The 23,923-nt window shown below is 34.9% G+C and overlaps 1 protein-coding gene across 3 annotated transcripts in view; it reads right to left on the bottom strand.

Annotated features, from left to right (window-relative positions):
• Positions 1 to 1,814: 1,814 nt before the first annotated feature.
• The window catches only part of EPC2 (enhancer of polycomb homolog 2), a 124,185-nt gene continuing 102,076 nt past the window's right edge, over positions 1,815 to 23,923 (bottom strand). The window contains exons 7-14 of one of the 3 annotated variants that reach the window (XM_045868904.3): positions 22,943 to 23,134; positions 19,414 to 19,503; positions 17,659 to 17,804; positions 17,204 to 17,547; positions 7,989 to 8,119; positions 6,231 to 6,390; positions 4,956 to 5,289; positions 1,815 to 4,016 (exon numbers count right to left, since the gene is read on the bottom strand). In XM_045868904.3, the coding sequence (XP_045724860.1) occupies positions 3,944 to 4,016; positions 4,956 to 5,289; positions 6,231 to 6,390; positions 7,989 to 8,119; positions 17,204 to 17,547; positions 17,659 to 17,804; positions 19,414 to 19,503; positions 22,943 to 23,134 (1,470 nt within the window). In that variant the 3' untranslated portion in view covers positions 1,815 to 3,943. Of the gene's footprint in view, positions 4,017 to 4,955; positions 5,290 to 6,230; positions 6,391 to 7,988; positions 8,126 to 17,203; positions 17,548 to 17,658; positions 17,805 to 19,413; positions 19,504 to 22,942; positions 23,135 to 23,923 lie in introns of all 3 variants that reach the window. The other 2 variants (XM_045868903.3, XM_064586512.1) reach the window with 2 other exon arrangements.

Below are 23,923 nucleotides of genomic sequence, written 5' to 3'. Positions count from 1 at the left end.
AGAGATATGAAGATACTAAACTCACCTGCCAACGAAGTGGTAGAGAAAAGGGATTAAATCCACACTCACCAAATTCTCTGATATTCTACTGTACTGTATTGTCTTGTTTCCTTCACTGACACCTCTGAAGAAGATTTCTTGTGACTTTTGGAGACCTGCAGTCACTGAAGCTGGCTAGAATTATTGGTTCCACACAAACTCAGCTGCATTACATGATAGAATACAACTGTCCATATGCTAGTCAGCCTTGATGACATCAATGACTTAAAAAAAAAAAAAAAAGCAGCTCTGGACTGTCTCCTTGGGGAGAAACCAATGGCACATGGGCCACATTTAACCCTTCACCAAGTTTGTAAGTGGCCTCCTTTCTGGAGTTTTGGGAACTTGCTCATCTTACAGATGAGGAAACCAAGGTCCAGAAGGGGCTAAAACTCAGGCAAGTCCAGGCCCAGATCTAGGTCCCTGGCTCTGCGCTGATTGAGAACTGTAAGCACTTACTGGCTAGGTCTGGCCGACAGAGGAGGATAAATGGATTGGTTTGGGCTTGCTTGGCGGATGGCTAGAAGCCAAAGTTAGATCTAATGCATTCAGTCTTGGAAGCACAAAACAAAACATTGATTGCCTGGTGGTGTAAGAGTGGGGGAGGTTGTTTTCTAAATAAGGTTGAGGCTCTGCTTGCTATAGATGCTGCCAAGAAGTGGACTGAGAAGTACAATAAGTAATTCCTTGAAGATAACTTCTTCCACTTTAAAGATGGGAAGCAGTGGTTAGAAGTGTGGTGACTACCTAAATTTAATTCCTGGCTCAGTAACTTACCAGATATGTGACGTAGGGCAAGTTACTCAATTTCTCCAAGCTTCACTTCCCTGATCTGTAAAATGGGGATAATACTGGTACTTACATAATTGTTAGGACAAAATGAAAAAGTCACTAAGAGAAAAGTACATGCTCCATGATGTTAGACATGAGTATATTCCAATAATGAAAAAAAACCTGTCTTACATGATATAATAGTGAATTACTTGAAATACACTTAACCTTTTGAAATTTAATAGTTTGCCTAGTTAAGGAATGAAACATTTCTGTCAAAAGTATGTATTATTGATCAAGAAAATCTGTTCAAATATAGCATTATATTCAAATATAGCAGTATATTCTAGGGATAAGTTTCTAAAATGCTAGTCTTCTTGACTGCTCTCCTTCCCACAAAAAAACCACCTCGGTAATAAACACTAAGCACTAAGCACAGGTGCAAATACTGTATTCCCTCTTTTTAAAAAACAATGTATGCGTGTGTGGGGGGGGGTATGAGTGTGTGTGTGATGTATGTAATTTTGTAAATGTGCCCTCCAGATATTTTTATTTTTCCTTTGGTCTTTTACAAAAGAAAGAAATGCAAAACATCCTCAAATATACTTAGAGCCACATCGTAATAACTGGTCATAATGATGATCTTGAAAGTTTATATAAATATTTCTGTTTCGAATTACAAGATACCCCAGGACATGAGAGTTACTCTTTTGTTTAAAAACAAAAAAGCATCAAAAACCCAACCTACTCTTGATCCCATCAAAAACAAAAAACCCACATTCTCCAAGGTCTCTGGAAGGTTACTGAACTACAAGTACCAACATTAGTTTCCTCAGAAAACCAAGATATGGTGGTACTGCTCAGTGAAGGGCCAGTGCAAAGACAAAGGGTTCTTTTTAATAACGTGAAAGTATTTTGTCACTTAAAAGTTTTTGAAAAGCACTGGGAAAATGTGCGTGCAAGTAACTGAAATGCCATCTGTGAAACAGTTACAACCACCAAAATAAGGAAGGCTTATTTTTCTATTTTACTTCAAAAGGAACAAATAAATTGGTCACCAGTCTTTGATAAGTTCTGGATTTGCCACATCTCCAGAAACTGTACAAATGGATAGTTCTTTTGTTTTACTTCAATTATTTATAACATGTATATCACATAAGGCAAATTCACTTCATGCTTTACTTAGTAAAATGGAAAAAAAAGCTTTCTCCAAAATTGGCACTAAAGTTGTTAAGTTCTTAATAGCAAGGAGATACATCCAACTAAAAGCAGAATGAACACAGTCATAATACAAATCAAATCAAAATTATTTCCTTTATATCATCAGCAATGAGTAACTCCAGAGGTAGTATGGCAGAAACGAGCATGGATCCTATCAGGTCACAACCAATGAAGAAATTAAATTTATTTTTTTCTGTGGTTTTGACCATAAATTACTTTACACATTTAGGACCTGAATAAAAACCACTCTCAGCAGAAACCTTGGCCCATTAATTCAACTGACATATCAATTTACAACTTTCAGGACTGCAGATATAAAAAATGTAAAGTATAAAATTATGTAAGTTTGAAATGGTTTTAATCATATTCATTAAAAATATTTACATTTCCCAGTACTTACTTGACAAAACCCCCTTGCAATATATTTCTATTCTAAACTTTTATTTATAAAATGAGGCTCATTTATGAGATTTCAATGAATGTTATACTGCAAATTGCTTACATTCCGTAAAATATTTTAAGAACTTTTCATATCAAAGGTAGTTTATATTGGATTATCTGAAACCCAATAGTGCCCACAGATGAGCTTCTTATAATTCTTTTCATTAATGCTTGGAAAGCACTGTGAAAATGAAAAGTGCTGTTAAGTGCTATCATCTCCCTTAAGTTTTCACTTACGCTGTGTGCACATTGTGAAATAAACACATATGCAGCATGTCCATGTTTTGATATGTATTTTTATTTCCCTGCAGTTTTCACTTATCAAGAACAAGTAACAGGGAAAGTTGTCTGAACTAGTGCATAAACAAACATTCTGAAACACCACTACACGTATCTAATTTACAAGAACCGTATAAAAAAAGTCACTAAAACACTACACTATGAAGGTGTCCAACGCTTACAGTCAGACTTTTTCCAACCCGTTACTTGCCTTGTAGCCACAGGAAAACTCTCCAAAATTGAAAAGACAATCTTGCCACAACCCTCCCCCCCTCCCAACACCTGGGATGGCTCGATATCTAGACTTCCAATAATTATTGCAATGATATGATGCAATACATACCTGGTAAAATATCCTTTATGTGGTGTGTTACAGTTTTAAAGCCAGTTAAAATATGCAGTCTTCAGATAAAATGTAATCCTTGAAAAATTTTCTTATCTGCACAGTTTAAATGTGCTTTAGATGCATAATTTTTCCTAGTCCGTTTTTCCTGTGTAATTATTTTTTATAAACTGGTATTATAAATAGAAATATACATTCAAAATATATGGAAAAGTGAGTTACTACATTAAATTTGCATGTATCGATCCATCCCTTTCCCCTGCACAGTAATAGAAAATACTATTTTGCCTTGAACTTCATATTTGACAGTGAAATGCCACTAGTATTTACCAAAAAGTCCATCTAGTCAAATTGTGAAACAAAATGAACCAAGTGAAAACTTTACAGTTCCTTTAGAAAAAAATTACAAGAATTTCATTTCCTAGCTATGAATCTTTTACTTTTTAGACACAAAGTTGGATTTATTTTTACAAGATACAAAATGTAAACATGGCAAAATAAATAGTTAAAACAAGTGATGCAGGATCCCATTTCATGCTCATGATCCCATTAAAGAATTATTTTTTAAAATCCATTCAGTTGCAAATTCAAGTGCAAAAGCATGATGATGAATATCTACTATTCAAGTAACAGAAATAATATTGATGATACAAATAAACTATTTTACAAGGTAGTGATTTTCCCAATTTTACAAAATATACATCATATATCGATTTAATATCCGATATACTGTAGTCCATTTAGGTCCATTGTTACGCTCCGTGATCCACAGAGTGTCGCCTTTTGCATTCAGCTGGAATATGAATGACTGCACACCATCAGCACAGGTCAAAAGCCACATGTTTTAGGTTATGTCACTTCCATAGCTACTGTTGTCTCTGCTATTCCATTTAAGCCCAATCTTTCAGGTTCATGGTTCTCTCTAAAAAAAGGCAAAGAATAAAAATAAACATTAATGCTCTCTAGAATATGATATTATCAGTATTTACAGACACTTTTTATGTAACTACAACACGTATTTCACAAGAATATTTCCCATTTTTATCATTCCTATACAGGAATGAGGACAAGTTTTTTTCAGGTAAGAAATCCTATTAATTCCTAATTACTTGATTATAACTGTTTACTTAGGAAACAGTAATTTGACATAATATTTCAGTAGAAAGAAGCCAATGACAAACTACTCATGAAATGTAACACAAGACCATCCAAGTTTTTTACAACAGATGAAGCATATAATGCTCAAAAAGAATAATCATTAAAAGCACAGTATTACCTACTTTCCACTATAGGTTTAAGGTCATGTAGTTATTAATTCATGCACCTCAACTGTTTTCTGATTCACTATTCTCATGTATTAGTATCACAGAAAGAAATATAAAAACATATCCTGAAATACATTATCACAGATTTAGCTAATCCCAGAATATTCTCAATTTTAACATATACATAGAATAACTTACTTTCCCTTTGTGTATAATACTGAAGGGAACACAACAACTCCTCTAACCTTCCCAACTGTCTATGCTACAAAAAAGTAACAGAAGACTGAAGCTTCTAAAATATTTTTTGATGTATTTTTGGGGGGGGTCTGATAGTTTTCAATTTGATGTTTTTTCCCCCCCCTGTTTTTTATACTTCTGGTTGGCATTTAAACATCCTACTAGTGACCTCAAGCAAAATAGTCTAAGTCATACAGCTCTACATTAAGCAGATCTCAGTATGTGTTAAAAAAGCAAGTCAATAAAGGGACATCTATTGCTTGGGCGGTAAAAAAAAAAAAAAAAAAGTCTTTTTCCTCCCACAGTATAGCCGCAGAGAGGGATGGAACAGTACAGGAAACACACACACACACACACACCTCGCTATGCTGCTGATGGCACTGCTAGGAGTAACCTTTGGCACTCTGTCCATACTGGCAGCAACTGTGGCAAGTTTTAAGGCTGTTGGCGATGGTGCTGAAGTCCGTGTATTGATATGCACATTGACTGGAGAAACAACACTGACATTATTGAGGTGCACTGCATTTGTCAGGCAGGAATTGTTCATGGGAAGTGTCTGAGGACTGCTTGTGCACAATGCTGGGATTAAGTGGTTTGTAGTGGTGTGGCCAACTGTCCTTACAAGTTGTACAGCGGAAATCCCTGGGCTGGATGATAAAGCCATATTGGTGGAGTATAACGTTTTAGAGGTTCCTGAAGGAGGAAAAGAAAATAATTCAATTCGTATCATGAGACATTAATTAAACTCTCAAAAAATCAGGAGTTTAATAAAAAGTGCAAACACTGGTATACTAATTAAATACCAAGTTAATTTTCCACATACTGGCCTCTCCAAAGAGAGTTCCTGATCACAACATACTTACCTGTTACCACGCCAAAGATAGATCTTTCTATTGGCCTGCATAAAAGGGCTTTACAAAGTATTCTGCTGCATCCCTATTTGGAAAGTAGGAAATTGCGGGGCAGAGAGGTCCTCTCTGGAGGTTAAGAGCATGTGGAAATGAAAGTTGAATTCTATCAGAATTTACACATGCAAGAAGAAATCAGTAAGGAGAGGCAATCAGGATCATATGTAGATCTAAAAGCAAGTGGAAAAGCCTAGGATCTGAGTAGTAGTTGAAGGCTGATAGGAACAGCAAGTCATTGAGGACTCGGGGTAGTAAGAAGCAGACAAGGTTCCAGAGTAATACTGTATTTCAAGGGGAGGAGTCAGAGAAAGCAGTCTGATGAGTATGTGCTAGTGGGATGGTAAACCCAATTTCAAACCCCGGGTCAACCTGGATTGCATTTTGCCTTTTTATCACTGCATGGATTAATTCCATGGTGATGGTTAGCAATTAGCTCAATATGTTTCCTAAGATGTGAGGCAACTGATAGTACATGAATAAAACTAGGCAGGGTGGAAGTGCTACACAGGAATGTATCTAGTGGGTGCAGGAGGACAGGGAAGCAGGCTCTATGTGAATTCTAGAAAACATTCAGCTATTCCATGACACCTATCCATAGAAATTCTGAAGAGTCCTGACTGACTTCTTGTACAATGCTTTCCCCTTGCATTTAAATAAAAGCCATATCTCAAATCAGTGAGTTACAATTTTGAGCTAATAAAGTACCACACGAAACCACAGGCTTACCTGAAGGCTGGACAACACCATTTATGTTGTTGTGGCCAGTGTTCTGTTCCTTGGCTACCTCACCGCGACTCGGAACAGGTGCGCTGACCACTGCAGATGCAGCAAAGTGGGCGCTGGCTGAGTCAAGTGTTTTAGACATACAGTCAGAGGTGCTTGAGCCCTGTAAGATAAACAAAATTAAACTCTCAATTTTTCAGATGTGATTTCATGAACGTGACTATTTAAAGAAATGGGCAAACCAAAAGGCAGTTGCCTTTTTCATCTTGAATAGTTAGAGGTGTTCAGATTAAGAGATCTAGGACTCCACAGACTATTTTTGGCATATGAAAGCAGGGAATTAAATGACTAAAAACTGGGAAGAAGCAACTATTTTGGAGAACTAGGGAATTAAAAACCTCAAACCTTTAATACTCTACTGATTTCTCCAGTAAGTGTTAATGAAAGCCTTTAAAAATACCTGACAATCTAGACACTATGGAAAACATGAAATCAAAGGAACTAACCATCATTTTTGTCACAATGTAAGAACATGTCTGGCCTAAACCTGCAGCAGGCTAGCGACCCAAGAGATTCAGAAAAAGCAAACAAAGTTTAATGGCCATTCCTCTTGATTCTCTATGAAACTGGTCGGCTGTTAATAACAGCCAATAGCTCTAAATTTGTGGGACAGTCCCAAATCCACCTGGATGCTAGAGGAGTGCTGAGGGGTCCTGATGTCACTGAGATTTTCATGTTGTTGGATTCAGGATTTCCAAGGTTAGCGTATTTAGTGATCCCCTGAGAATGAATTGAACTTCCATCAGCAGACGCTGGCCTAAGAGATCTCACAGAATACAAGGAAGACTGAGCTCATCTCAGTTATTCCTTCAGAATTACTTTTGGAATTATGAAGCAACAAAACTTAAGACCTAAAACACTAGATGTCTTTCAGATGGCTCAAATTTGAAACATACTTTTCAATTAGTTTTATTTTTAGTGGCTTAAACAATAGAACCTTATTTTCATACAGTTCTGGAGGCCACGAGTTCAAAGTAAGTCTTACAGGGCTCATATCAAGGTGTTTGTTTGCAGGGCTACTTTCTTTTGGCAATTACAATATCATAAGGTATTTTTATTCTTATCCCTAGTGTATTCATTTAATCATGCCTATGGAAAACTTAACCTGGTGGCAATTTTTTTCTTCAGGGGAATGTGATTCAAAGAGACACGGGGCTATGTTGTTTAGATTTACTGCACAATTCAAGGGAATTACCTCTTAGCCCACGGGGCACATCCATATGGCACTTAAACACACAGTTTAAGAAGGGGGTGGGAAAGTTATATTCTTGGGAAAAAAAAAAATAGGGCGCCTGGGGGGCTCACTGGTTAAGCGTCTGCCTTTGGCTCAGGTAATGAACCCAGGGTCCTGGGATCGAGCCCCTGAACTAAGCTCCCTGCTCAGTGGGGAGTCTGCCTCTCCCTTTCCCTCTGCCCCTCCCCCCAACTCGTGCTTTCTAATAAATAAAAAAAGAAAAAACTAAGTTTTGAGGGCTGTAGGGGTGGGGATGATAGTTCTAAGAGCATATAATTCCTTCCACAAATTCTCAATAACCCTTTAAAACAACATAGTTTCTTTCCTAAATTATAAATACCATATTTGACTCTAGTACTTCCTTTATTTTATCAAGGTTATCCTCTGTGACTTGACTAAAATTGAACAAAACTATGTAATTATGAAAGAAAAAAAAAAACATAATCATGATGAAAAGACAAGCTTACCTGTGCTTTTGGATGTGTCTGTTGCGAGGAATGCTGAGACTGCTGTTTCTGCTGAAGCTGAGCAAGCTGCTGCCTTTGCATCTGAACTAACTGCTGTTGATGTGTCTGAAACTGCTCTTCTGTGATACCCCCTGTTACTGGTAAAGGACACTCATTTCAGAAATAAGTATGTTTTAAAGTACTTTCAACAACACAAGTAGAATACAATATAAAGTGATTGCATAATTAAGATGAAAAGCAACTGCAAATCATATATCTGCAAGAACCCAATAAAAAGCCAAAGTGGTTTATGCTAATATCCATGATCTTCTAATGTCACATGCTAAAAAAGTTCCTGTATGTAGTGTTTACTGTATAACATGGTTCTAACATGAAGATTCTAACCATTTATTCAGACTTAGTGTCTTTGAGATCACTCTTAGTTCACTATATCGTGGTAACTATGTAATGAGAAAAACTTTGCTTTTTATTACTATAAACAATAATGATTAAGTGATAGCCTTAAGTAAGAAAGCAGGACCATCTGGAAGACTATAAATGATCCTTATTGCTGGTTTCCATTTAGGACATTTTCTCTGATTACAAATCAGAGTAGAGGACAAAGATGTTCATCCAGTATAACCATTAACTGAATTTTAAGCCAATAGATTTGATGCTAAAATGCCTTAAGTTAAACCCAAAATATAAAAATAAAAATTTTAAGTTAAACCCAAATATAAATATGGGCTAGAAATCAGAGAATTGTTCAGAAAATTAAAGGCAGACTGTATCCTCCGATGTAATCAATTATGCTCTGTTAACAGAAGTTAGTAGATTTCAAGTAAAAATAAGACATCGAAAACTTTTGTTTACAAGATTAGCTAAGAAAAAGTTATACTAAGAAACATTTTTCTTCACTTTCATTCACTAATTTTCAAGTAGATCACTGATAAATTGACTTGAGGACACAAAACTATATCCAAAGTAGTACATTATCAAAATCAAGAAATATTAAGTCCCATCAGAATACATCTACTACTAGAGTAATTTTGCTCTATTTTTCTTCATTGCTTTCTTTGCTCTCTCCCAGCTATTTCTTTCAATCAGCAAGTATTTACTATATACGATGATGCAGAGTGCTACCTTAAGAGTTAAGAGAATACAGGGCAAAATAAACTAAAAGGGTCCCCGCTATAAAGTCCTGCTGTGTAGCTGGAAAGAAAAGATACATAAAAAGAAATACCAACTAATATGAGTCAACCTTTAAATGCAATTGAGCAATCAAATCAACAGGACCTAAAGGGGTTTGGCTAGAAGACTACACCCTCAACCTAGGTTACTTAACTAGCCCCCCACCCCCAAGTTTTCCATTTGGTACAATTACAAATCAGAAATTTTTAAAAATGTGATGGTAATACAGCCTATTTTCTATGAAAAGGGAGTTGGGCCCCAGAGATGGACAAAGCATTAGATATGCTTTCATTTCTGTTCTGCAACATTATCATTAAAATTTGTACTGGACTATGAAGGAAAAACAGTTCTTAGATAGCAATTTTATTTTTAGAAGAGTAAAAGACCTGGGGCTACGATAGTGCTCACTCTAAAATTTTAATATTACCTGTATTTTTGAAGTACACATTAGTTATCTTACTGAATTACCAACAAAATCAAATGTTTTTCTTTGTTTGCACATGTTAAATTCACTGCAAGTGTTCTATTTTTAAATGAAAAAAATATTTTTAATTCTAAGTTTACAATCTTCAAAATCAAATGAAATGTGAAGTATTCATGAATTTCCAGCTGTTTGAAAACCTTGGGAAAGAGATGAAAAATAGTTTATTAGATAAAACGCAGGAAGGAAAAATCTTAAGTTAAACCCAAATAAATCTGTTTAAAGTCTTATGTGTATAGTGTGCCAATTCAAATGAAATGGACTTGGAATCTGGTGTTAGCATGGTCTACTCCCTCAAATCCAGCATTATGTTCATCTACAGCTAAGTTTTTTTTGTTGTGGTGAAAAGGTGGGAGGTTACAGTGATTAAGTGAGGAATAAACCAAATTAAGTGACTATACTTTTAATGGCTATTTCAAAACAGAGAGAAATGAGAACATTGAGAATCTTCTTCTCCAAAATCTTTTAATTCAGAAAATCATGAGTGAGATAGAAATCTAATTCAGAATAACTATGTACCTAAATTAGTAGAAAGTTCAAAAGCATTTTTTAATTAAAAAAATTACTTTCGGTTGGTAATCCATGACTAACAAAGTATTGCCAACTATAGGTGTTCTACTTGCTTTTTATGAATGGATGATCATTTACATATAAATTAAAAAGGAATGCTGATAAGACTGCCTCTTTTGCGGAAGAGAGGATATGTCTACTTATTGCCCTGTCCTGTTGAGACCATTAATTTGCTCAGGAACCCCATCCTTTTCCCCATAGAAAACTCATTAAAACCCCAACAACACTCAATCCAAATTACTCAAATTAATGGTCAGTGTTTCCTAACCTTTTTAAACCTAGGCTAACTTTGATGCCAAAAATTTCATCCCTGATCCCATTACTGGTTGGGAATGACTGATATAAACTCAATTTAATTCTATAATAAGGTAATGCTTTGAAAATGACATTTATTTTTTTTCTCTTCCCCTCAACTCAGTCTTAGCATGTTATATTCATTCTTGACATCTAATTCTTTCTTTACTATTAAGTTTTGTGCTTGAAAAGAAGCTGATGCTCCTCATTCAGAATTTTCTAGAGCATTGTTTAGTATTATTTTAACTCTTTAGACAAAAAGAGCAATTAGTAATTGTGGCACAGAATTGGTACACATACAAAACACCCTTTCATTTTGTTAGGGTGAACGGAAAGTGGTAAGAACTGTACTATTTTAATGGCACAGGCACAGTGGTGAATTTTCATCCTTAGGGTTGACTTAATGGTAGGTAGAGATAAGTAACTTGGTAGGTAATTTGAGAGTTCTTTCTCTACTGATTATTCTTCCTTTCATAAATTACTCAAATACTTTGACAAGAAATTTATTTTGTACACTGATTTGCAGTCATCAAAAGGCAAACGTTAAAACACGTCAGGAAAAGGTTGCAGTTATAGTGTGAAGAAATCTGTTTAGAAATGAGATAGAGAAGAGGGGACCCAGCCTTGGGGGGGGCGGGGCTGTAGAGGCAAAAAGGGGACTTGGGAACATACAAAACAGAAACCAATCTGCTTCTCCTGCTTAGGGCCAAGCCAAGTTCTTTCCACTAGTTGCTCCTAAGTTGCTAGCATAAAACTGAAATTTATGTTGGTCATAAATCTACGCTCTCCCACCCCTATAAGTCCTGTCAGTTTAAAAGTAACCACAAGGGTGCCTGGGTGGCTCAGTCGGTTAAGCGACTGCCTTCGGCTCAGGTCATGATCCTGGAGTCCCTGGATCGAGTCCCGCATCGGGCTTCCTGCTTGGCAGGGAGTCTGCTTCGTCCTCTGACCCTATCCCCTCTCAGGTGTTCTCTCTCTCTCATTCTCTCTCTCTCAAATAAATAAATAAAATCTTTAAAAAATAAAAAAATAAAAAAAATAAAAGTAACCACAAATCTGACTGTTTTGTGAAGGGAGCAATAATTCACTAATCTAGATAGATGGGAAATGCCCTTTTACCGGAGTAAGAAGTTTTCCAAATCTCTGTGGTTAATACATGATAAAATATGGATACACATATTATAGAATTTTCCTCTTTATATATGCAAATACATCATTCTATACACTAGTGGTGTATTTGCATTTCTAAATATTTTGTGTATATAACCAATAGTCTGTTTTTCACTAAAGCCCCTAAACTTTCTGGCTTTTTTTTTTTTTTTTTTTTTGTATCTGGCTCATTACCCATCTAAGATTCATCAGCTGCTTTACTCACCAGATGAATCCATGTATTTTTTGTTAGAATACTTGTCACCATCCTTGGAATGTTGATTCTGATTTCAAAAGTCCTAGGCATTCCTCATTTCATCTTTCACCTTTCAGGTATGTGGTTCCTGTATGGTGGTCTGTTAGGCTGATTCCTTATTAGCTTTCCCTCTCATATTGTGACAGTGATCCATCAAAAATATACTCAAGGTATCTCCACTATATTTTACACTGGTTTAATAATTCTAAACCCCTAGATCACTGTTTCTTGAACTTGGGCCCACAGAAGTATTCTTGAGTATGTGGGAAATCTTTACATGTATTTGCTAACTTTTGTTTTGTTGATAAACTAAGAAGAAAAATCTAATAGAAACACATTCTGGATCTTCTGGATGACCATCTCACAATAGAGTATGAACATATGATTTTTTGTGCTTGTGTGTGCCTTTTTAAAATTATTTTTAATGCAGTGTTTCTCTAAGTGGGCTAGTACAATCTGTATTCTTGGGAAGCTATGGATTTTTTTAAACACTAGCCTAGACCAAGTTTTCATAGTTTAATGAAGAACATCTAATATGGTAGTAAAGATTATCTAAAAGTCAAAATGAATATATATTATCCAGTATATCTTCATCTACAGGGTAGGTCTTTGTTACAAAAGTCTTAATATATGCTTTATTGAAGCAATGCTGACTATATGCATTTTTGTTTTAAAAGACAGATCTGGGGCTGACGGGGGTGGGGAAGACAGACAACCTATTTTAAACTTTGTAGGTCTTACAGAGGAGTCAGGTGAAACTTCACATAAACCATCGGAGCTACTGTGAGGATAAATCTTTCAATCCTTGAAAGTTGACATTATTTGTCTAGGACTATACATATCCTATAATGTAACTCTCACAGTTAAAGGCAAACTAATGAATAGACTGCAAAACTGTAGGGGTACAAAGGGTGAAGATGGGAGGTGAAGTCAGGGATGAAGGGTGAGGGGATGAAGAATGAGGAACAAATGAAATGTGAAAATAAAGACCCATTTAGGGGGTGCCTGGCTGGCTCAGTTGGTAGAACATGTGATTCTTGATGTAGGGGTTATAGGTTCGAGCCCCACATTGGATGTAGAGATTGCTTAAAAATAAAATCTTTAAAGACCCATTTAAACTTCTGATATCCAACCTAAATAGTTATAACTGAAATTTCAGTATTATTTCCTTTAGTAGTCAAACTAAAATATTTTAATTCCTGAAATCTGAATCTATTTCTCACACCTCTGGAAGCAACCCTAAGTCAAAAATGAATCCTTGTGAGTACCTTAGCCAGTTGTGAAAATGTAGTTTTACCTATTCAAAAATTTTCACACTTGCAAACATTTTATGGCAATTTAAGAAAGAATGGGAAAAGAAACTGAAAAAATTAAAAAATCAGGAATTTCTCTTGGAAAACTGTCCAAAATGCTGATGTTCTTACAAATTGGTAATGTTAAGATATTTGCAGCTAGTCAAAAAGGCTGCTGGTATCTATTCAATATATGAAGACAAATGAGGGGGAAAAAATGCTCATTGCAACCATGCATTAGTCAAAACCAAGGTTAAATGTAAATTAATCCAGCTCTTCAAGTCTGAACAAGCAAAGCTTCCTTCCTTCCTTCTTTTCTTCATATTAAAAGTAATCTCTGCACCCAAGGTGGGGCTTGAACTCACAACCCTGAGATCAAGAGTCACATGCTCTACCAAACTGAGCCTGCCAGGTGCCCCAAGCAAAGCTACTTTTAGATGTGCAATACATTTTCTTAAGTTCTGGTTTTAAGAACAAGAGCTCAAAAGAATAAATAAATCTGCAGTTTCAAATGACTAAAAACTTTATCATCTAGTTATACAAAGAATGTAATCCTTGCCATGTGCTGTAAACTCCTTGAAAGGATTACTGTCTTGTAAAACTGCAACTCTTAAACACTTAACATAGTGCTCTGCATATAATACTTCCAAATAATTATGTGTGAAATTAGTTCTCCTTGGTTATTCACTTGCCACGTTCAGCACAATCTATCTTTCCTTTCTTTGCCCTGCTTCTATTCTTTGAGAAGACTATTCCAACTAAGAAAACAGATCTTACTTAATAGTTAATAAGACATGTGTCTTTGCTTTAAAATGAAGTCTTCAGTTTTAGTTCTTCTAATACCTAGCACATACATTTCAATTTGTTTTATGTCCTTTAAGTATGATATCAAAAGTAACAATTAGAATATATTTAGGACACAGGGATTATGACTTGAAAAATATTAACTAGGTTATTAACAACATAAAATTATTTGCCACTAGCCCTCAAGTTCGTGTTTTTAAGAACTAAAAAACTTGTGATATAAACATTAATGTCAAGTGTATCAGATTTATATTTCTGATTAAACCCTTTGTTCCGATTTCCCAGCTGTGAAACAGAAAATTCAGTACTTAATAATTTGTCTAGCTCAGTGATACACTCTGTAAGGTAAAAATATGGTCCTGTGTCAGTCTTGTTACTCTTAAAGACAAACACACTCTCATGACCAACTCCACAAAGAATAAGCAGAAGGCAACAGTACTAATAAAGGCATAAAGATTAAAAGAAATAAAACAGATGAGGGTTCAATTCTGTTATCTATGTCCATCAAACATAAAACTACCAACTTTCTAAAAACTCCTACCATCCTTCTCTTTAAGTTGATGAAGGAATTCCTATCAATATTTACTGAACTGTAATGGAATTCACTGAAATTATCTAACCAGAACTAAGAGGACTATGTAATGAATAGAACTGGTACAAATGGGTACTTAAAATTGTCACAGCTTTTCAACTGTTTACAAAAATGCTGTTAAAAGACTTGTTCCATTATGCATTTATATACCTGTGCCTAGTATTTTGAAACAAAACAAATGTATTTAAAAAAACAAAACAAAACCAAAAACCCTGTGGCCTCAATGATTAGAGGATCACAGCTGAGAAGGAAAATGTCAAACAAAACCCTTTACTCTAGCAACAGAATTAAATATATATTTGAAAATTTCTATTTAAAAATTGATTGTGGGACGCCTGGGTAACTCAGTCGATTAAGCACCTAGATGGCTCAGTCGCTTAAGTGACCTTCGACTCAGGTCATGATCCCAGGGTCCAGGGATTGAGCCCCACACATCAGGCTCCTTGCTCAGCGGGAAGCCTGCTTCTCCCTTTGCCTGCCGCTCCCCCTGCTTGTGCTGTCAAATAAGTAAATAAAATCTTTAAAAAAACAAAACAAAACACTGATTCTAATGTAGCTTAGTTGTTGCTTAAATCTTGAAATTTGTCAAAGAAAGAAGGAAATGGCACTATGTTGAGAATACTAAAAAATTGAGACAGGATATATTATACAGACCAAAAAGACTATTTTTTTTTTTATCTTAGGGGAAAGGTAAAAATTAAAAAACTTTACTGTCTATGACGTTAACATCACATATTTGTCACTTAAGTTACCTGAAAAGTGCCTGTATGCCTAAGATACTTTAAATGCTTATTTTATGCTGATGTACTATGATAGTGTCATAAAATTCTAGAGCTAATTATTATAGAATTATATAAGTTATAGTAAGTTATATTCTGGATCAATACATCTAGAGTAATGATGACATAACAACATACACAACCTATGCATATTTTCTGGAAGAGTCAAGTCAAATCCTTTTGGAGTTTACTCGGAAGGTACAATAGAAAGCTGGCCATGTTCAAGCTGAGATGAAATGTAAAATCATTTTTTTGGTATGGTACACATTGTTAGAGAAGAAATTCAATCTACTATCAAATCTAATTATAAATGCCTACACGGAGATGTTTTTAAACTGCCCTTTTGGCAAAAATTATTTTGAGTAATTTTTGATACAGAAATTCCAATTCAGCTAAGTAATTTGAACACTGTCATGGGGTTGGCAGAAAAAAAAAATCTGACTTAATATTTGTCAACTTCCTACCTTGAGATTTCTGATAAGCTTGCCACCACAAATCATATTTGGTATTTATCTGTTTCAGCTTCAAAAGCTCATTAAACTTCACAGATTCATGAACTTTATATAATGGGATATCATTTTCCTTATCTAAGTTTGCTCAGGAGAAAATGAACCAACTAATCTGGAGGAACGACATGTCAACTTCTAATCATTCAAACAAATCCAATTTTCTACTATAATCTTTAAACAGATAAATGTCTAGGTCAAGTTTAAAAATAAGCAGTCCAGTAACAAAAAAAGACTTAACATGACTGGGACCAAATTTCAAACTAAAATGATTTGAAACCACTTTAAAGATGTTTAACATAATTTTGTATAGTAAAATGCACCATTCAGGACATAATTTAGAAATACTGACGTTTTCTAAAAGGAAGGATATCAACAGTGTAAGTCAAGTCATATCTAGTTTTGTCTCTGGATACCATGCACTGCTTGTATATATCATAAGGATATTAAAAATTATACCTACTTGTATACATGTGATAGAGAGAAGACTATCCGCAGAGGAAAACAAATCAAAATTAGATTTTAGATTGTCTAGATATTATACATTATTTACAATGTACATGTCATAAAAATATTACATTAATTTGGGCACCGTGTTTCTTAAAGTGAAAAATACTCTCCAATCTCAATCAGAGGTAAGCTACCAAACAAAATTACAACTATTCATGGGGAGCTTCTTAAAAAAGTCATTTTTCAGAAAGAAAGCGTTCAATGGTACTCTTGAAGAGCCAATGCCTACATCTGAGCAAAGCTAATATACAAAAAAGGGAAACTTTGTTTAAGAAGTGCACACTATGGCTATGAAGATCTGGTAGCAACTTATAACGACTTTGCCCATAGGGAACTCCCTATGCATTCTGCCTACACATTCACCATACCAGGCACACATATTCAAAATATAAGTCAGGTTTTAGAGGTATTAGGACATTGTTTAAAATGTGAACCACAATAATGGGGTTTAGGCTGGAAAAAAACTGTAGTAGGTTAAGGTAAAAAATTCCTTTCTTCACTGGGATTATGAAAATAAACTTCCAAGGGGCACCTGGGTGGCTCAGTTGGTTAAGCATCTGCCTTCGGCTCAGGTCATGATCCCAGGGTCCTGGTATCGAGCCCCACGTCTGGCTCCCTGCTCAGTGGGGACCCTGCTTCTCCCTCTCCCTCCCGCTCTGCCTACTTGTGCTCTGTCAAATAAATAAATAAAATCTTAAAAAAAAAAAAAAAACTTCCAAATTTACCCTGAGCACTTAGCACTTATTTAGTGGATAATGAAAATTAAGGAGAAAAAAAGAGCATGATATACTTTTAACAAAGTGACAGCTTACCTGATATGCCATTCTTGCTGGTGTTCAATAAAGCTACAGATGCTGCAGAAACTCTTTTATTGTTCACAGTCTGCCCTGATTTTCTTGAGGTACATTCTTCACTATCACTGTCCTGTAAATTTAGTAGCCTTGGCTGGAAACACTGTAGTCGACATGATCTGATATTGCTTAATATTTCAGAAAGGGACAGTCTATTTTCACAATGTTTACTGGAAGCATTGGTCCGAGTGAAATTAGAAGAAAAGTCTATAGTTTGGGAAGAGCTTGTAAAACCATTCAGCATTTCAGGGTCTATCTGTTTCAGGACTGGGTCATGTTCTGTGGATATTCGGTCCATTATAACCCTGAAAAAACAATATAAAACCAAGTATTATCTGGAGGAACTTAGTAACATTTTCTTTATATCGCCCCCTCTAGTTTATAAACAAAAACCCAGGCCAAAACAAATTGTTTACCTTCCACCTCTGCCAATTCGCCTCCTTGCAAATCCTATACATCTTCTTGGGACTGTAAGCGTTGTAAGGCAATGCCTGTATCTCAACTTATCCAAATCTGCCAATTCTGAATTTTCAAATGAGTGGTTAGCTTGGTCCAAACGAGGCTGCAAAGAAAGAAATAAAATGAAAAGTCATGGAGTAAATCTGAAATGAAGAGAAGTTACATCATGATAAAAATAAAGTACAGCATTAGCAGGGCAATTAAAATTTAGATATAAAACTGTAAAATTGGGTTTTAAATGACATTAACAAGATAAACTTTATAAAACTGAATCAAAAGTTCACTCACCAAAATAACTGAAATTGAATTTAATATTTTAGGGTATAATATATATTAGAAGAAATACATCTTTAAAGAAAAATATGGCTTTTAACATCTATGTAGAAAAGTAGAGATAGTAAAGTTAGTAATGCATAGGCTTCCTATTGATATAAACCAGAAGGAAAATTGTTTTTGAACCAAAAATTGTACTTTAAGCATGTATGTATGGGTCAGGCTGACACTTTTTTTTTTTTTTTTAAAGATTTTATTTATTTATTTGACAGAGAGAGAGAGACACAGCAGGAGAGGGAACACAAACAGGGGGAGTGGGAGAGGGAGAAGCAGGCTTCCCGCGGAGCAGGGAGCCCGATGCGGGGCTCGATCCCAGGACGTGGAATCATGACCTGAGCCGAAGGCAGACGCTTAACGACTGAGCCACCCAGGCGCCCCAGGCTGACACTTCTTCATTTCTCTGGGCCTTAACATTTCTCTACCTTTTTATAATAATTTTCTCTTTTTCTCATTAGCGTAACTCGTAAATAAATAACTTTCTACCTCTTCTGTGCTAAACACACACACACAAACCCTGAAATGTTGGAAGTGTAGATGTTTACCATAATGCAGCAAGACAAATGGTCTCTGCAAGTTATATCTGAAAGCTATCCTCACAACTCTATAGCTATACCTTATCTGAAACCTGAGCATTTGGGAGTGAGGGTCACTCCTGATATAATGCTGCACCAAAACTTGACTTAATAGCACAAAGCAATTTCTAAGTGTGTCAAAAAGTTTGAGTATTATTATTATATAACATATCGCCATGAAGAAAGTCTATGTTTGATCCTTCCTTGGTATGTATGCACAAGATGGACTTCCCTAAATTTTAATAAGCAGCAACAATCAAAATTTTTGGGCACCTGGGTGGCTCAGTTGGTTAAGCGGCTAACTCTTGATTTTGGCTCAGATCATGATCTCAGGGTCATGGGAGTGAGGCCCTCGCCGGGCTCCGTGCTGAGTGGGGAGTCTGCTTCAGGATTCTCTCTTCCTCTGCCCCTCCCCCACTGCCCGTGCGTGCACACCCTCTCTCTCAAATAAATAAATAAATCTTTAAAAAAAAATTTTCAATTAGAGATTCTGGGCTTACCTAACTCTAGCAGTGACAGTAATTTTCATAACTGCTAAACGAGGCTACAGTTAAAGCCCAAAGTACAACTAAATTTCTAAAATTTAGAATTTTAAATTATCAATTTCCAAGTAAAGGATTCTGATATTTTTTAATAACCTCTGAAAGGACTCAGTACCTTTGAGCATCTTTTACTGGTGTGTGCATAGGTGACAGTAACTAAAAAATGCCAGTGGACTTCCCATTTTTAGATTAAGGCTAAGTTACCTTGACAAGAAATATCTATTAATTTCAGTTTACAAAAACACTACAAAAACCAAGTTCTTACAGCATAATACTGGCATCCTGCTCGCCTCCTGAAAGCACAGGGACCATCAGGATCATTTTCTTCTTCAGGTTCTGATACTGGGGATGGTACCTAGAAAAAAAGAGGCACGAGACATTCCATTTAGGAGTTACCAAAAGCCAAGAGATCAATCTTTGTAATGGTCTAAAATCAGAATCTGATCACAAACAGTACATCACTCCTATATTCCATATAGTAGGCAGTAAATTCCCCTGAAGAGTTAAAGACTAGCACAGATTTTCTACAGTTAAACATGATTTGGGATGGATTAGTTCTTGCAGGAGAGTCAACAAGGTATTGTCTAATTGCTTCTGAACATGTAAGTACCTAAGAATTAGTAGAGTTTTTATATATCCCACTTATATTTTGTAAATAATGTATGTGGCCATAAACACTTTTATTTTGACAGTTATGCTTCATCTACAGATGTATTTTTATGCAGTAACTTTCTTTCTCTGTAATGAAGCCAAAAACTAGAAGTAAAAATGGCATATGAAGAGTGCTCCCCCAAAAGTCATTATAGGTCATACATACATTTTTCTCAAAGGGAGTTCCTTATTTCCCTACGCATTTTTAAAAAATCACTTTTTAAAAAAAGTTTTTATTTAAATTCCAGTTAGTTAATATACAGTGTAGTATTAGTTTCAGGCACACAGTTTAATAAAATCACTTTTTAAACTTAGCAGATCAGAAGCAGAAAATTAGAAGAGGAAAGAAGACTTGCAGACTGGCTGCAGAGAGAAGTGATAAGCCCACAACCTGACAGCAAAAGAAAAAATAAAGACTTTCAAAAAGCTGTTATTACATAATTAAAAAGTATTCTACCTAGAACCATGTGATCTTAGATGAAACATCCCTATATAACGTGAGTGGACCCCTGGGGCAACACTGATCCATTAGAGCAAACTTTATAAATGTCATAAAAAATGGATTAAATGATATACAAATATACTCTGATACAGCAGAGAAATAATATGGTTTAGATAAATTTCTACCCATAATGGTTAAAATTAAAAAAAAAAAAAGTTTTGGTACTTAAGTTTCAGTAGTCTCGTAATTTCACTTTGGAGTACATCTCTTTTTCTGACAACGCTGGCTCAACCATATTTACTTGCAAATTTTGAACCTCACAAATCCCTCTCTTCCTATTTTGAGAGGAAAAATGTGTTCTCCACATTATTTCCAAACTGTGGTAATTACCACTGAGCAGGGTCATCCAGGGGAGAAAGGCATTTGTTTGAGGTTCCAATATACCTCCACCAACCCTATGGGGGAGACATAGAAACAGTAAGCTGGGGCTGATTCTTCTTCTCAGGGAACCAAGCCCCAAACCTGAAATTTGAAAGGAAATCCCAAATGTGAATTTTATATTTTGGTTCCTTTGCAGATCATCTACCTCTTCTAAAATACACACAGGGAAGTGTTACAAAGTCTTAGAAATTCTTTGCATAAAGTATACCACCCCTCTGTCCTGACCACCATTCCCCAGGAGTGGATTCCAGGATTTAGTATGAGACATAGGAAGAGAGAGTTGATATTAGGAGAATCAGAAGCATGATCAAGAAAAGACAGGGTTTTTAATTCTGCTCTGCTGCAAATCAGTTGGGTAAGTCTGAAGTTAAAATGTTTGTTCTCTTAAGGGTCCCTATTCCTTCATTCCTTGTTTACTGGACAAAGAAGAAACATATTATTTTAATGATCTTTTCAGCAAGAAAGTCCTGATTTTGTAAGAGCTACCTCCTAAATAGCTGCCTCACTGAATGACGTCCAACTATATAGGTAAATACTTATTTTTTAGCAACAAGGGGATATCATTATAAAAATTAATGAGGGTTTTTAAAGACCTAGTAAAAGGACTCAGAGGAACCTAAAAGTTTCAAAATACAATTCGAAATTTTGAAATTTTCATGTGGGTTTATGGGCTGGGGACTATATGAATAAACACAAGAATTCAGAACAGAAACAAAGGTCCTTAATGCATGAGGAATGTATGATTAGCATGTGAGTGTGCCCTACCATTAAGGTGATGGACTGATTTCAGCAAGAAAGGAAAATTTCTACAGGTCATAATATCCCATGTGTCATTCTTAAAGGGCTGGGGGTGTAAAGCAAAACTTTGTAAGCTATTCTGAGTACTACCAACATAAGACTATTATTGATATATAATAAACCATGTCATATTCTTACTTAAAATTCTTTAATAATGTACCAGTATATATAATGTAGTAGAAGCCATTTGCCACCTGGTTACTACTCTAAGCATCATTCTGTTCAACCTCGCTTCCCCTTTGCATTTTATGTTCCAGCAATGCCAAACTGCTAGCAGTTCTCCCTCATATGCTGTTTCCTCTGCCTAGAGCCCCTCCCTACTCTTTATATATGGAAAACTCCTATTTGTTAGGACATTATTTCCTCATTCCTTCAAAATGGCCATGTCCCATGGCTCTTCAAAGCACTGAGTCTAACTGGATAATCCTTTGACAAAAACGTAATGAATTATTTCATTAAGTGCTTTTCAAGAGTATATAAATTAAACATTTATTTGTGCATTTGTTACAACCCAGATAAATACTAAAATATTATTTATAAGTTAGTGATAGAAGAGTAAAAAAATAACATAATCTAGTCAAAGGGGACACATTTTACGCTTTTATGTAAACTCTAGATTTTAAACAGTTACAACCATAAACTGTTTTATAGACAGTCTTGCTTCTAGACATATCTGTAATGTTGGTTTAAAAAAGTTTTTTTCTTTTAAAGCAATGAAGCAAAAATGTTACAATATAATAATACATATTTGTTATATAGCATTCTCTTTAGGTTGCCTATACCATATAGAAAGGAAAAAAAAAAGGGTATTGCTAGACGAGTTACTAAACTATAAATATAGCTTTTAAAATTGATCCTTTAATATACAAAGGTCTTATTTTAAAAATAGCACGTGTGAAAGTAAAATTAAGATTTTAAAATTGCAAACATTTTGCTATAACTGTTGCAATATAAACCAAAGAACCGTCTTCACAATTTACAACTTGAATCAGTTCTTCTAAATCTTTAAAATTAAATGGTTATCACCAAAGTAGCAAAATTTACATTAAAGTTATAAAATAAATGCTGGTAGAATATAGTAAAAAAAAAAAAAAAAAAAAAGGAATTATTATTGGGTGAATACTTACAATTATGTATTAACTATCTTAAAATATTGATAATCCATTTCTAATAGTCTACTTTAAATACAGAGGGGAAGAATAATAATGTTCATTTTTATAAAAGGGAAAACTGAAAACCACCTAAATGCTCCACAGAGAATAAATTCTACCCAACTGATAGAAAATAATGGAAAGTAAATACCATTTCAGTGGCTACATAAATAATGTGGAAAATGTATATATGCTATATAACATTAGGTGAAGAGAGTAAGAATCAAAACTAAGAGGTCAATTATGTTTTAAAATATAGCAATATAAAAGACTAAAAGGAAATGTCTTCAAAATAGTTTTAAAATAAGCACCTGTGGAAATTCATCTTCATCTGAGCTGTGAAAGTCATATTGCTTAATATCACTCTTATTGATCACAGGCAATGTCTCAGGAGTGGGTTGCTGAGATGTTATCAAAGCCTCTGCTTTAGGCTTCTTTGGGTACTTCTTCTTTTGACGAACCACATCAGAAGCCTCTTCTTTCAAAGACAAATGATGAGGGTGCTGTTTACATGACGATTTTTCCCCCAAAAGGAAGAAATGAAAATCATTTTAGAAATCATGAAAAACTATACTGCTCTTTGAAAAACATACATTTTTACCCAGGAGGTGATTTTATTTACTATTTTTCATATGCAAAAATTACGTGATCATAAATTGAAAGATGTTTCACTTTTTGTAAGTTATGATTAAAATCATAATGGTACTTAATTTGCTTTTTATATTGTTATTTATACTTTAAGATGTTAATGATTTTTAATAATTGCTCTATTATTATGCAATCCAGCATTTAGAAGACTTAAATTCAATTTTATTTAAATCCACTGTATTAATGATAACTTTATTTTTAAAATAACTTGAATTAGATTATAAATTCATTAGTGTTCCAATTTTTAAAAATTTCTACAGCTGGTAATTTTTTGAGAAAAATAAGTTTATTAACTAGAAAAAAACTTTTACTTTTTTAGGATGCATAATTACTGCCTCAACTGAACAATAATCAAACTGTTCTCAAGTACTCCAGAACTCTACGACAGCACTTGAGAGGCCACCTGGCAAGACTGACTGATGGGGTGGGTTTCCAGCCCCGCTTGCTCTCCACTCAGTTGAGAAGCTCTGTTTTAACATAACAGTATTCCTTTTAATAAGTAGGGATTTACTGCCTAAAAAGTTTGAAAATGATTGTTCTAAGCACCAAAGTACAAGCAATATGAAAGTGAAAATATATTTAGGAAGTTCTGTATTTTCCCATGTAGTCCACATTTTTGTTAAAACTACTGCAGTGTCAAAAAT

This window comes from Mirounga angustirostris, unplaced genomic scaffold (assembly GCF_029215605.1).
Source record: "Mirounga angustirostris isolate CCGP_5_RB_7025 unplaced genomic scaffold, mMirAng1.0.hap1 SCAF_3, whole genome shotgun sequence".
NCBI lineage: Eukaryota > Metazoa > Chordata > Mammalia > Carnivora > Phocidae > Mirounga > Mirounga angustirostris.
The sequence above is the reverse complement of the archived record's forward strand: the minus strand, read 5'-3'. Positions and strand labels throughout refer to the sequence as shown.